The sequence below is a fragment of the Botryllus schlosseri genome, chromosome 4, assembly GCF_051294905.1.
Source record: "Botryllus schlosseri isolate E-star chromosome 4, Bs_hap1, whole genome shotgun sequence".
Classification (NCBI taxonomy): domain Eukaryota; kingdom Metazoa; phylum Chordata; class Ascidiacea; order Stolidobranchia; family Styelidae; genus Botryllus; species Botryllus schlosseri.
Window position 1 is genome coordinate 11,738,614 of NC_137239.1, and position 15,637 is coordinate 11,754,250.

Consider the following 15,637-nt stretch of genomic DNA (forward strand, 5'->3'; position numbering starts at 1 on the left):
GACTTGATTACTAAATTATTCACGTTAATTAGATCCGGTGTTGTGGTAAAGGTTATTGACAGCAACAAACTTTTCAGTACCAATGTTATTAACATACTAACTTGTAAGACTAGATTAGTGTGTCTGAAATGTTCTTGATTGGAAAATTACTCCACGTCGGTACAAATCACTCAGCGTATCGCGGTTATCAGAAAATACTTTACAAATGTAATTGTTTCCGGTAACCAAGACTAAAGATGAAACAACAATATCGGTATTATTACATTCAACAACCAGTACCATTATTAAAATCTATCGTTGCGATAACCCGGCTAAAGATGTAACAATTCCATTATTCATACATTGAACACCCCATACAAATTGCTTTACTCTCGCAATTCGTAACGGGTAATTGAAACGACTACGTGTAGAGTCAGTATATCACTATGTCACGTCGCTACTATTGAATCTAGCAATTGATATGATTTATTGTCAGAATTTGTGACAGGGAATTGAAACAGACTTACCTTACATAGTGCGAAAATATCACTTTGGGTATCGGGTGCCGTTCGAAGCGAGTGATCAATACTTAATCCTTTCAGTGACTCGCCGTTGTACGTGCTAAATGTAAAATATCGCGAGGTTACACTCTAAGACTTTGATCATTACAAAAGTAAATTGGGATATGTTTGTTAGACGCATCCAATTCAACTAGAAGTGTCTAGTGCACAACACTCGTAATATCAAGGAAGTACTTGCTACACTGTTATTTGCTAAACGTGTTTTGCATTGTTGTTCATTTGTAGTATTGATTGAAATTGTTCTTGAACCCGCAAATAATAATTCCCGACATGAAACCAAGCCGCCGAAAGTCGTTACCATCACAAAGAAACAATGTGTACGATGTTTGCCAAATGTGTCCTACAGTTAGGTGTACTAGAATTATTTGTGTAACACATACACCGACAAAGAAATCGGAAAATTTTCCGTTGTCATTCGCTAAAGTAAATGCCATCACAATACGCCAATTCGCGCATAGAGTGGCGATGTTTCATTACTTGTTTCAAATCAAATATGCCTATAATCTCGAAATGTGACTGCGTGAAAGTTGGTAGTCATGTTTATCCACCCTATCTCAATTCACACTACACCAAAGTCGAAATATTTTATTTTGGGTGATCTGAATTTACCTGTAGTACATCTCGCGAGTGGATTTCGACACCGCACTATAACATTTTTGATAATAAGGATTCAAGGATTTTCAATCAACAATACCTGAATTTTTAGGTGATGCTAGAGTTGGTAAATGATAAGTTGTGTGTTTTTGTTAAGCGTTTGATTTCTCAGTAATAAATACAATGATTGTATGTGCGTACTTGTGATTCTTGATTCTTGTCGAGTTAGTTGGTATTGATTCTATAGGTGTGAAACAGCGGCGCGGGATGTGCGAATAATTCGATGTGGCTGAAAGTCGGCGTCAGTGATATTCAGGTTACGGTCGAATCAAGAGATCACGTTAAAAATATTTCTCAAAAGAATTAGAGTTGTGCCGAATTATCACATTCAGATACGAATCAACTTGAGTTGTGTAGTAAGTTTCATTTCAAGTTGACAAATTGACACATTGCTTGAATATTCTCATGATTCTTATCATGCAACTAAAGTCAACCACTGTTCCGAAGTGTCAAAACATATAGCGACCACCAGAAAGTGTCAAATTGTTGGTTTTCGAATCACCGTCTGCGACGGCTCTGTGACAAACTAATTACCGAAATATTACCTTGTGAGCGATCGGTATGTCTGTAACACCAAATCATGAGCGATCGCTATGTCTGAAGCACTACCCTGTGAGCGGTCGTGGGATTTTAAAATTATTTCACACCTTTTTGAATGAGAGTTAACTTCGCAAAGGATTAGGGTTAGAGCAGAAATAAGTGAGAATTTGTCGGCATTCGAATCACCGTCTGCGACGGTTCTTTTATTCGTTACTTATTAAATCTTACCAGCGAAATCAAGTTCTGTGACTAACTGATTACTAAAATTTCACCGCGTGAGCGATCGGGATGCCTGTAACACCAAGTCACGAAACATGGCTCCGTCCGAGACGTTATCATGTCAGCGATCGCGGGGTTTGTAATATATTTCACACCTATTTGAAGTGTTAGTTTGTGAGCGTGGTTATTGTTGATATTCGAATCGCCGTCTACGCCGGCTCTGTGGCAAACTAATTACCAAGCGACTGATTCCTAGATTTAGCAAACTATTTCACACCCTTTTTGCTGAAAGTACGACATGCCGCCCGCAGCCCATATCCGAAAGTACGAATCATCACCGCGCCCATAACAATAACGATATATCATTGTCGCACTCACCGTAAACGTTAGGATTAACTCGAATCGGTCATATATAATAATTCGGGGTGTACACATTAACTAAGAACCAATCACGTGACTACTTACCATACCTGATACATATTCAACACCGTGCGAGAGATGACTATACCCGAAAGTACGAATCACCACCGCGCCCATAAGAACACATGGTGAGACCTCGTAAGAATACATGACAGACGAATCACCACCGCAGCCTATACCTGAAAGTACGACTCACCACCACGAGTTTTCAATACGAATCACCGCCGCAGCCTATATCCGAAAGTACGTATCACGACCGCGTCCATAAGAAACCATAACGAATCACCGCCGAGAGGGGGGTCTGAAAGTACGAGTCACCACCACGAGTTTCCCAGCCGCGTGCGAGCGGGTCCATAAGAGCCCCTGTCACATCACGCGCGATCTATACTACTACTCACCAGAGATGAGCGGATTTGAAATTTCTATGTCCTAATCCAATCCAAATCCGAACCTTCAAATCCTAATCCTAATCCATAACTTTTTCATATTCAAGTCCATGTCCAATCCTAATCCGATTCCAACTGGAAATTCAGATAAAATACTAATTTATGCAATGGAGGGATTCGGAAATTTTCTTTCACAACCAACGATTCACATGATTCAAGATAACTTAGCAACAATAAGTGCATTAATAACTGATCTGAATAAAGTTTGTCGCCATTCGCCACACGACATTTCAATCTCCAAGAAAATAGGTAAATCCAATCCAAATCCTAATCCGTTCTAGAAAAAATGTCTAATCCAAATCCAATCCAAATCCGACAAAATTTCACAAATCCTGTTTTTTCAAAACCTAATCCTAATCCATGCTCATCTCTGCTACTCACACATACACAACACGCACGCAAGCACGTAAAACACCTGATAAAGAGACCTAAAATGTGAATAACAACAGCAGCGGGTATGGAGTGCATTTTCTTTGCACACTGATAGCCGTTGCAATTCCACATTCTATGCTACATGTAGGACTGGTCCTATTGTGCTGAATGGGCAAGTTTAGACAAATAATAATTACTATCTCTTCAAGTAGGCCTTCCGGTATAAATTTTTTGAAGAACATCAAAAAAACGTCCTCAGTTACATTTTTTTCAGTGAAAATACACTAGATTTGCCGAATTTCGAAAGAAAATGCACTAGGTCAAGTCAAAATACACTAGATCCAGTGTTTAGGAGTGGCACCACTGACCACAAACGACAACGCAGGCTTTGTAGGTATATATGGCTATGGCTATCACATACCACAATAAGGGGTTAAAGGGATTGCAGTCGAACACAGCATAAAGGACACGAACAACGACAATGAAGCCTATGCCAGTAGCTATCGCATACCACAATTTAACGTAGCTATGGATGCAAAATATATAACAGCTACATAAGTAAGGGTATGTATTAGCTTTGCATTACGCATTAGCCGTCGCTTCTTATATAATTTCTACAAGACTGTTGGATTCCGAAATCGATAGCGCGTTTCAGGATGTTTCGATTGTCCAATTGTTAGCGAATAGTGCATGAAGCAGATTCGTTTGTGCCTCACCTAGCCATTGTTTCTCTACGATGGCATTGTCTGTAATAAAGGCGAAGGTCACCTTCCTTGGCGATTTTTGGGGGTTCTGGTGCCCTGACACTGTTAATATTTACATTTCCGGAATCAGTGTGACCATAGCGTTTCATTGATACCAGTTATTAAGAATTCCGAGCTATTTATGACCAATTGCATTGTTGCAGTTGAGGCACGACCCGCCCGTGCCTCACCTGTGCCTCACCTCTCTTTTCGCGGTGTATTTTTGATGATAATGATGTAAATTGATGATGTTGGATGAAAAAGATGCTCAAATTTAGTTATTTATGAACGTGGATGTGTAACATCAATATAATCATCGACTCATGGAGGGGTTTCACAATTTTCACTTACTCATCCAGACGACAGGTGAGGCACTGCCTCACCTGCCTCATTGGACCGCACGTCACTGTCGTGAGCACATTCAATCTACTCATTGTAAGCAGAGAGTTTTTGTAGTCTGGGCTTAATCGCGTCAATAGCAAAAATTTTCTATCATCCATGACTGAATCCGTCAATAATATTAGTAATTGCATATATATTGCTGTAATTTTTTTTATCCTCACAGAATTGTCAGATCTCCCGGTAGAGTTGAGTGTCGTGTCGTCTTGGAAAATTTCGGGCACGTAAAAAATATTTAAACATTCGGGTGGGCATGTTCTGTTGAAATAATTACTCCGTTGCATGTCATTATTTCGTGACCTACTGTCTGTTATATATAACTAAAAGCTGCAGACGATTCCAAATTGGGATTTCTTCACTGGTAAATGCTTTTTCTGTTTGTGATGGCTTCTGTCATGCGGGGTAGGCTACAGATTGCCTGACATCAAGATTCGGCGCAAGCCATTCAGGCGCATATGGGCAATTAGTCATATATATATATATATGGAAGTTTTCGGTCAACAAAGCGCAGTCCTCTTCGGGCAGGTTTTCTCGCTGCCGAATCTGGCACACCTTTCGGAGTCCCATGTAAGCCTCAACTTCATTAAGTGTTGGTGAGTAGTGGCACGGTAATGGCTGATGCCTAAATGCGTATTTTTATAAATCATGCGTATTTATTGGAGAAGAGCAACCCATAAGCAAGACCTTTAGTGACATTAAATCGCGCAAGGCGTGAACAGAAATTGGAAATGTTGAAAAAAGTTTCAAAAAAATACTCTGTAATTTATGCTGATTTACGAAATAATTTTGGGTCACCTTCAAGCTCGACCCCTCTCCAATTTGGAGGTGGTGTGCAACAGTTACGATCGTGCGCAAAATGAATGAATCGGAAACGAATGATCGCGCAAAATGCGCGGTTTAGCGCGTCAGCTCGTACTTGTCGCTCGCATGTCGTCAAATGACACGTTATAGACTTTATATCAAGTCGAACATGTATGCAGCCCGAATGTTACCTGAATCAGTTTAAAATTGGATGTTTTATTTCTTTTATCAACGGACAGGCCTATAAAATTGTAATATCCTGGCGGACCGGCAGGAACGTCGTCGCGGACCGGTGCCAGTCCGCGGACCGGCGGTTGAGAACCACTGTTGTAGAATACAACTGTACAATAATATAGGTTATCATTTCACTGAAATGTAGGGTTGGAATTAGCAATATGTCGTCACGTGACATCATGAGGTTCACGTTCGCGTTCACACAGAACCTTTCAAAAAGGTGCGCGTTCACAGGAACGTGAACCTATCAGAGGTTCACACCATCCCTACTCTGAACTCAGTGTGCACTTTTGGCCTTCTCGAAATTGGGTGTCCTTTCACCGGCTTGTACCTGGTGGAGTGGTGGTAACTAAAGTGGAACCTCAACGCAGTAGTCGGGTGGTTATAATGTGCCCTATATGAACAATGAACATACCCGACATTTGCTGTCTTGAAGGAATATTCAATGGACGTATTTTATGCAAAAAATCTGATCATTTGTTACAAGTGTGCTGGATAATACAATAATTCTTCCATCTACTTAAAATTGCTTCGCGGGTCGGATGAAATCGTCTGGAGGGCCGGATGCGGCCATCGGGGCGTAAGCTCGACACTCCTGATTTACAGAAAAATACTTCGCAACATCACAATAAAACGAGCCGAATTGCATTCGAATTGATCCCGTTACTAAGATTAGCTGACGACGTTCGCTATTGCAAATATCTGAAGGGTTGGTTACATTAGGGTTACCATATTTTGGAAATCTGAAAAGAGAACACTGTTTCAAAATTTTCAGACTTGCAATATCGGAGGAAAATCCTCAAAATATCTTGAATTTTTTCCACATCGTGACTAAGAAAAAGGTCAACTTTCACGCTCAGCGCCAAAATACAATTTTTTCTTTCACATTATCAGGCGATTGACTAAAAAAAGGCCAACTTTACGGCCGAGCTCTCGAAATACCCGGCAGGGCGTTACTTCAGTGCTGATTTACTGTATCTAAGTCGATTGTGTCATATATTTAACCAATATTCTCAAAAAAGAGGACACAATCTTAAAAAAAGGACATTTGGGCGTGCTCCGAAGACACTTTAAAAAATTCAAAAATGATCGTCTTAAAAGAGGATGTATGGTAAACCTAGGTTACATGTGATTTCAAGTCAAATACACCACATGGTTAGTGGTTACCCATCGACTCCAAATTTACTTGCAAATTTAGGGTTAGGTGTTGTATCCTGCGCAGAAAAATTAATCCCGTCGACATTGATTCCCCAATCGTAAAGGTATCGCTTTTTTTAATGGCTACTTGGTGCTACCCAACCATTAAATTCGATTACTCTGACATTGCATGTGACAGCGACGGCAATAAAACAACATGGACATGTTGTTATGATCGATTCATAGTGTGTAAAATCACAGAATAGAAGAAACTCTCCTTGCTGTTTGGAAATCTTTTCCCTTATTAAAAGGGGTCATGGGTCACGGTTTAGCACCAAGTGCTTCTCAAAATCAGGCATGCGTGACATTAATATTTAGTATTTCTAGCGTAATTTTGTCTACATGAAAATTGAAAAGTATCATATCAAACGAAAGCTGATTTCAAGGCCAACCACCTGACATATCTTAGGTAGCCTATTATTAATTAGATTCCTATCTGGTCCAAATTATTTTACACAAACGCATTTGAAACTAGTGGGGAGATAGCGTATAGTGATAAGATTCACGGCTGCAATATCAATGGGTTGACGGTTCAAGTCCGACCAAGGTAGACTCCTGAATTCCTCTCATGGTTTGAGGTATTTATCTTAGGCTCTTACCCGCCAGCTGACAAAAGCCTGGAAGTGGGCCGAGGTACAGGTCGGCAGTTTATACGGAATCATAATAAAGAATATCTGCCTGTACGACAATAGTAGTTGAAAAACACCACGAATACAACAAACAACAACAATATTTGAAACTAAGCATTAATGGGGAAGATAACAGCAGTAACAAATTGAAAAGTATCGAAGATGCGAAAAAGATATTTAGATTTTCGAACTCAGGCCCCCATAAAACATAACGTCGGATGAAGAAATCATGCCAAACAAAACGCTGCTTCGTAATGAAATCAAACGATGATTCAGACCGAAGACCATGGTCATTGGTCATATTTCATGATCACCATTGTGTATCGAAATATAAAGCATCAAATTTTACTCCAAAAGTGCTGCGTAAGCTTCTGCAATTCCAAATCATGACTGAATACGACCGCCAATAATGTTGGAAACCACAGTGTTGATTTCAGCGAAGTGAGCGAAATAACTATACTAGATTGTTGAAATCTAACACTTTTTCTATCCGCGACAACGTGCTCTTGGTGCGAATACAATGTAGGCCTACCACATACATATCAAGGTATATTGCCTTCAATATTTGATCATCTTGAATTGCTTCTTTCATTCTCACAGTGAATGAAATTACTTACGTCGGAACGTAATAACGTATACGATCTGATGATGGATATTGTGTCGTCAGAACAAGCATTTGATACGAATATGTCATCGATAACAACTGCGTCTCCTCAACTGCCCCCTACTATTCGGAAAAGCGAGCTATATTTGATTTCGGCAGCTTTCGGGACGACTTGGACCTTTGGGATCGTTTCGAATATAATCGCACTGATGGCCCTTTACAAAATGAAACCAACCCCCCTCACTGTCATCCTCATTGGCTTATGCTTTTCCGATGTCTTGTCCATTCTTGGTTCGCCATTCATGGTAGCGCAGTTTGTGTATGTCAACATGGGAAATGATTATCCTTGGAACATCGCAATTTGCAAGACGACGTATCCCATACTGCTTGTCACACCGGCTGTGACGGTTTATCTTGTGCTGGCTCTTTCAATTTGGCGACTGTACGCTGTTCATCGCCCCCATCTAGCTAATAAGGTCATGACTCTGAAACGAGCCAAACAGATAACGACGGCAGTGTGGGTGATTGGTATCATAGTCATTGTACCTACTCCAGCTTACTACTTCAATGTCAGATACTCAGCTCATACGACGAGTATGATCTGTTATTTCGAAGGTCGTGACATGTGGATAGCTCGTATTTACATGATGATGGAAGCTGTACTTATAACCTTTGTTCCGGTACCTTTGATCATTATTCTGTGTCTTGCTATCGGATTGTCGCTGCTTGCCCAGAAATCGAAAAGAAAAAAGCTCTCGAGAAATCATGAACTCCGCAAAGACGAAAAGAATGCATTGCTACAGCTTGCATTGATCGTTGCCTCTTTCCTCTTAGGTTACGTTTCCAAGATCTGCTATCTCGTTTTAATGATACTCCACGATAACCCAAGTCCTCGTTTTCACGCCACAATCTTTCTGACTTCCAGGTACCTGTTGAGCTTCACTGAAGCCATCAACCCCATTGTTTACAATATCGGCTCGAAGTCTATACGCGAATCCACCAAGCGCACTCTGCAAAGTGTCTTCTGCGTCTGTGAAACACCGACACCGAACGAAAACCGCAAGGAGCAGCATCCCGCCAAGGAGGAAAACATAGAAATGAGGGAAAATAATGAGCTGAGAATAGGCTCTGACAATTAGTGTTACAAAAGTGGAAGGCACTGCTGCCTGGCTTGAATGGCATTTCGATTTATTGATTATTATCTAAGAGGCATGATATAATAATCGATATAAAACGAACATCGGATACATTCGTTGACGTGGCAAGAAAGCCTGCAATATTAATAGCGTTACTTTTTCCTTTTACTTCGGCTATAAAATAATATGAATGACGAGTCTCAGGGTAATGGCTTTCTCGGTGGCGAGATGGCGTTTCAAATGTGCGAAAACAGTTGTTTCATTAAAAAAATAAACTTAATTTTCGCACTTTTCCTAGACTTTCGCACGGCAAATCACTTGCTTACCTGAAATACGGAAAATTATTGAAATCATGACACGCTAATTTATATGTTTCATGTTTATTTGATGCAACAGTGCAGAAGTGGAAGTTAGGCTAAACCAAGCCAACCATGAACACTAAAACTCACTGTGGTGAAGCGCGAGACCTGACAAGACGATGTTGCTTACCTCACCGGGGTATACGCGAAGGAAACCGCAAGGATAATAGTTTTTCACAAGGCTGTGACTACGTCGATAGCTGATGAATTTGACATGCTGGAATTCCTATCTTATACCCTATTTCCTGCTCGCAACACCGAGTGCAATGCTGTTATTGTCATCAAGAAAGAACAGGAACGCCCGAACAAATAACAATTGAGAATATGTATTTTTGTTACATAACAAGAAAATTTTTACATTGGTTCGATTAGTCATAATAGCACAGTTTTTCAGAAATTGCAACAACAATATATGCGCATTATTACATCTATCGTATGGATCAAATTTTGGTAAATCTTAATATAAGAATAATTAGTATAGACAAGGAAATCACTTCTTGCAACATATTGATTTGATTTTAATGCTTTCCGTTGATTTTGGTTCTTGTTAATCTGAATTCTGAAATTTGTAATAAATTCTGACATAGTTACAAAAGATGTTTTCCAGTGTGTAACTGATTTGTTATAGGGTTTGAGAGTGATATCTTGAATGTCATACGCTGAATTAAATTGTCAATGTTATATTCAGGTGTTGGTATCCTAATCAAAGTTTAGTTTCGACGAGTAGGCCTATCTAGTGCATTTAATCCAGTGGTTCTTAACCTTTTTTCCTCCAGCGCCCCCTTTCAAAAATTATCGTGCTCCAGCGCCCCCCACCTCATATTGTAAGGACTGTAATAAAGACAATGGGTGAGAGGGAGGACCGTAACAGACCGTAACAACTTCGTCAGCCCCCTAAAAAACGATTGTCTTGGGCACCCATAGCGTGATAAACCAAACTCATGAGGGCTTCGCTCTACCAAGTACCCCGTCGCGTGATTTCGATGGTCAGCAAAGTTTATGTGACCTGGTCGCCCTAGGAGCCAAAGTATTCTATAATGCATGAATGAAATAGGTTGTAATTGCATATATATGTCGCTATAAACTTTTTATCCTCTCAGCCCACGTAATAAGACTTACCAGTAGCGCTGAGACAGCTGTTGGATTGGAAAATGAAGGCCACTTAATTAATAATTGAACATATTCGGGCATGGCCGTTGGTACAATTAAATCGTTACATGTTATTTTTGTTACCTCTTATCCGCTATATAGTCAAAAGATATTGAAACGCATAAACGTAATAAACTAAAGTAAGCACACGATTCAAAATTGGTATTTTGTCACTGGCGAATAATTTTCTCTGATGGATGTAATTTGTCCTGTGGGGTGCAGATTGCGTCGACATGATAATTCGGCACGAGCGATTTAAAGCACCTATGGACAATTGGACTTATATACATCGAGGTTTACGCTCAATATGGGGTGAGAGGCTCTCAGCACAATCTATTAAAATCTTATCTATCAAACCGCATGCAATATGTTGATGATCTATCTTCTGTCAAGTCTGCTTCATCGTTAGTTACCTGTGGCATCCCACAAGGATCGGTCCGTGGACCGTTACTGTTCAATATATACTTGAACGACTTGATCGCATGCTCTCCTTTTCACACGACACTTTTTGCGGATGACACATGCTTGTATGTCTCGGCTTCCTCTCTTCCAATCTTGCAAGAATTAGTTCACACCCAAATGCATCGAATAAGTTCCTGGATGAATGCGAACAAGCTACTCATAAATCCGTCTAAAACACAAATTCTAATCATTAACCAAAAGCCTAGTCCCGTTACATTCTTCTCTCCATTTTTGAATCTGAATAATACAAATGTGAACCCCATCTCCTGTGTGAAGTACCTTGGAATTCACATTGACGATAATTTATCATGGAAATCCCATATCGATAAAATTACTACTAAACTTTCCAGGGTTGTAGGGATTTTTTCTCGTCTAAGACACAGTCTCCCAAGACCTGTGCTTAGAAATTTATATTTCTCACTCTTTCATAGTCAGCTCAGTTATGGCATAGTCTTCTGGGGACTTAGCTGCAAAACGTACTATTCGAAAATCGAAGTACTTCAAAATTTGGCAATTAAATACATCAGTGGTATGAAAGAACGGGAACGACTCTCCCCCAAATATAAATCCCTGAACATCTTGACAGTAAAGGACCTCTGCACTCTAGAGGTTGCTAAATTGATGTATAAGTATGATCGAGGTGATCTCCCAAGTTTGTTTAGTGATATGTTCACGCCATCTAGTGTCGTACATACACACCGTACTCGGTCATCTACTTCCAAAAAATTATTTGTATCTCGTGTGACGAATAGTAAGTGCCGCAGATCAATCATATATCATGGACCAAAAATATGGAATGACATTCCTTTAGCCATGAGGGAAATGTCTTTTTCAGCCTTTTGTCGCGAATTTAAATCTCATTTACTCTTGTCATATTGAAGTTAGTTAGATTTGCATTGTAATTGCCGTATATTGGATTTGATAATCTTACGTTGCCAAATTGTTTCTTTTTTAGAATTTGAACTGACAACTCTGTACATTTATCCATCTTCTATTTATTTTTTGTTTTCATTGCATTTCATTCTTAGTTTACTTCTTTATTATTGTTGCCTGTTACTCTGTAATTGTTGTTCCAACTTACCACTGTTCTACCTGTTTTTAATTTATTCTTGACGCGAGACTCTATTAAAAGACGATTTTTGTACTCCATCGCTGCAGCTGACTAGATGGTCCCTAAGGAACCGTATCGCTGCAACATGTATTTTGTTTTTGAATGTAATTTTTTGCTCAATAAAAACTGTCTCTCTCTCAACATAAGGGCAATCCTCTTCGGCTAAGGTTTTCTCGCTGGCGGTCTCTTTGACACACTTCTCGGAGTCCCATATTAACCGGAACTTCATATGTCTTCGTGCATCGTGGCATGGTAATGGGCGACGCCGAAATGCCTATTTCTATTTTATATAATTAAATGCATTCTTCCGTGGGGGGTCGTCAAAACATGATGTTTAATTTATGTTCATTCACCGAAATAGTTTAGGACGCCCATCGAGCTAACCGATTGGGGGTTTGGATTGCAGCAGTTTCGGTCTTGGTATGAGGTCAAAGTTCAGTTTTGGGACTTTGGTATAGGAAATATTTCGCGCTTTAATCCCGCTCAACGACCATTAGACTATAATAAACCATATAATAATTGTGTGTGGTATATTCAGGGTCAAATCAAGGTTGTTATAACAACAATCGGGTACGGTCTCGTACTCTGTAGTTTGAACCCTCCCGAATTCACATCGGCGATTGGCAATATTTTTATCAATTTTGTCTTAGTGCTTTGTGTAACTATAATTAAGTCAACTGAGAATGGGATGCATATATCTGCTCACATTGAATTTAGTACTGTATATACCCAGTTAATAATTTTAACATGAATGTATTCCAAACAAAGCAGCTCATATTACATAACGTTTATGTGAGGTTGTGAACCACAACACGAGATAGTATCAACCTTTATGATACGATGAAGAAATATTCTGACGATTTAATTTTGTGGCTCTCAAATACAAGTATATTTAGTTATTCATTTCGTTCACAAAGCTTCAAAACTTATTTTATACACAAGGGGCTCTCACGATCAAATGTGATATACAGAGCCTCCTTCTTCGATTTTCACACGCTGTGCGCTGCGGGATATAATACCTAATGCAAAACATTTTGTTGAAAATAACCCTAGCAAGCGTGACGGCAGTGTTTTAAATAACGGGAAATTGGCGATCTAAAAGTACGCGCAATTCGTTTTACATGAATTATAATAACTCACTACATTTATGAAAACATGTGGCAAACATCGTCGCGTAGCGCGACCAAACTTTCGGGATTTGACATGTTTTGTGAAATGTTAATTTGTTTTGAATACTCATTAAGGATACATCCTACTACCACATCATCTACCGCGAAGCCATTTTTCTTCAGCGCCCCCTTATCGCCCCCCTGAGCCCAGCGCCCCCCATATCGCCCCTGAGCGTTTCCGCCCCCTTCAAAATCGCCAGCGCCCCTTGGGGGGCGCTGGGAGCAAGGTTAAGAACCACTGATTTAATCAGTCCATGAAGAGGTCAGGTATCGCCAGCTGCTCAGAATCTTGCTTGTGTAATACCCGTACGATGGCACATTGTTATGACCAGGGCTGTGGAACTGGTAAATTTGACCACCGACTGCAAATCCGACTCAAGACATTTTCAATAGACCGACTCCAACTCCGACTCCAGAGTCTTAAAACGTACGGAATCCGATTCCGGCTCCGACTCCGACTATTATGCTCACAGAACTCCAACTCCAACAGCAGTACAAATTTACTTCGAAAATTATATGCCACGGTGACGGTGAAATGACTTTCACATAACCAATCAACGTATGCAAACATATTATTCACGGTGGCATGCGAAATTGCTTCATTGCGGTACATGTCGAAATATTCAGTGGGCAATTAACATGGAACTAACACATAGAGCTACAAATTTTCCCACAACACACTACAGGCCTACTGATGACAACTACACACTCTCTCACTACCAATAAACGATGGTCAGAAACGAAATTTAGGCAGTAGTCAAATAACACAAGGCTCCTCAACCGGGTGTATCGCAAGAATTGAGAACGCAAGATGGATCGTCTCCATAACAAACTAAGAATGACTGTTATTGCTTAATTCAAATAGGTACTGTTTTTTTGAAGTCCTAAAGTGGATTCTGACTACTTCCGAAACATGACGAGAAGACTCGACTTAAACCAACTTTTATATTTGCCGGGGGAGATAGCGATTCAGAGTGTCTTGAATTTTCGTTTTTATTATAATAGTGTTCTGATGATGCTCCCATAAGATACCAAGTTATAATTGTGTAAACGTCTCAAGAATAAAGGTTTCTCTGGTCCGTTTGGGCAATTCCAATATATTTGACTATGGCGCTTTACCAGTTAATCTGATCACGTGGGCTGAGAATGATTAAAATTTTCAAAGTAATATGTGAAACTACCAACATTACCGACCAAATTCATTCAAGAGGTTGAAAAATTTTCGCGCTCCGCACGACTAGCAACAGAATCCTCCTGAATTCTCCTGACATTTATACTCGCGATTGGGGTGCAAACATAGTGACGGGGGTTTTCTGCTTCTACTAATAGGAACTTTTACACGCAAGGTATATCTCAAGAAATCAGTGATGGCACGGAACACAATATGGGCTCTCAGCGGTGCGAAGTTCCTAGTAGTAGTAGAGTATTTGCTGCCCAGACTGGTCATAACGACTCTCCGCTGGAATTAGGTCGTTTGCAGGTACGTAATCGAAATGTGGCTTACTACGAAATCGGCGTATTGTATATGGTCCGGGGTGCACGAGTTTTGAGTAAACGGTAAAAGGGTGTACCGTGGATCAGTAAATAAGTCAGTAGGCCTATTAACATACCCTCATCAATACGGGACCTCCCATACCACTCCTTTAAAAAGGAATTTTTCAGTCACCTTGTCTCCCATTATTACTGATCCGCTTGTCTCACACCAAATTTGTCTTTTGTTAGTATTTTATTTTTATGCTGAGCTGAGATCAATTGATTCATCCCAACAAACTATCCAAATTTATGACACAATATCTGTATTTGTTAATGCAGGGTGTGATCAGACCAGATGACCCTACCCAGAGTCAAATCGGTCACACCCTGTCCTATACCGTTAATTTCATTTATTGTTGTTTCATGTGCAAATGTTGTTTTCTTTACGGTTGGACAAATCAATAAATCTCTCTCTCTCTCTCTAAGCTGCGCACAAAAATACGAAGTGATGACCTTTTTTTAATCGTTGCACACTGTTGTCCAAGGGACCACGCAGTGAGTTGGTAAGTGTGCGCGAGCGCAGACTCGTCAAAAATTTGAGGGAACATTGGTAACGCATTTTCAAATCACCACCGAGTCAAGTCCGAGTCCAAGACCAAGTCCGCGTCATAGTGGGAAGTCAAGTCCGAGTCATAGTGTCGTGACTCGAGGTCCGAGTTCAAGTCCTTGTGTTCGGTGTTCAGATTTGAGTTCAACCCGGTTCAGCCCACATTCTTCAACTCTGCTCGAGTGATATAGAATGGCTCGCATTCATACTAATTTTCCTTTGTCTGAACAGTTTCTAGGCCTATATTTTCCAAGTATCAGGATCTGATATAGAAAATACCAATAATGTGGTAACTAACTACACTATTTTTCGAAGTTACAATGAAACGTCTGTTTTGGCCGCCCTAGTCTCGG

The 15,637-nt window shown here is 40.1% G+C and overlaps 1 protein-coding gene across 1 annotated transcript; it reads left to right on the forward strand.

The window, feature by feature from the left end:
- The first annotated feature begins 8,297 nt into the window (after window positions 1-8,297).
- LOC145437988 (uncharacterized) lies at window positions 8,298-8,957 on the forward strand. The gene has a single exon (XM_080315355.1). The coding sequence runs from the start codon at window positions 8,298-8,300 to the stop codon at window positions 8,955-8,957; it is 660 nt and encodes a 219-aa protein (XP_080171481.1).
- Window positions 8,958-15,637: the final 6,680 nt, after the last annotated feature.

Bases quoted from the DNA above. Each gene is read 5' to 3' on its own strand.
- LOC145437988 (XM_080315355.1), top strand. From the start codon at position 8,298: ATGACTCTGAAACGAGCCAAACAGATAACGACGGCAGTGTGGGTGATT.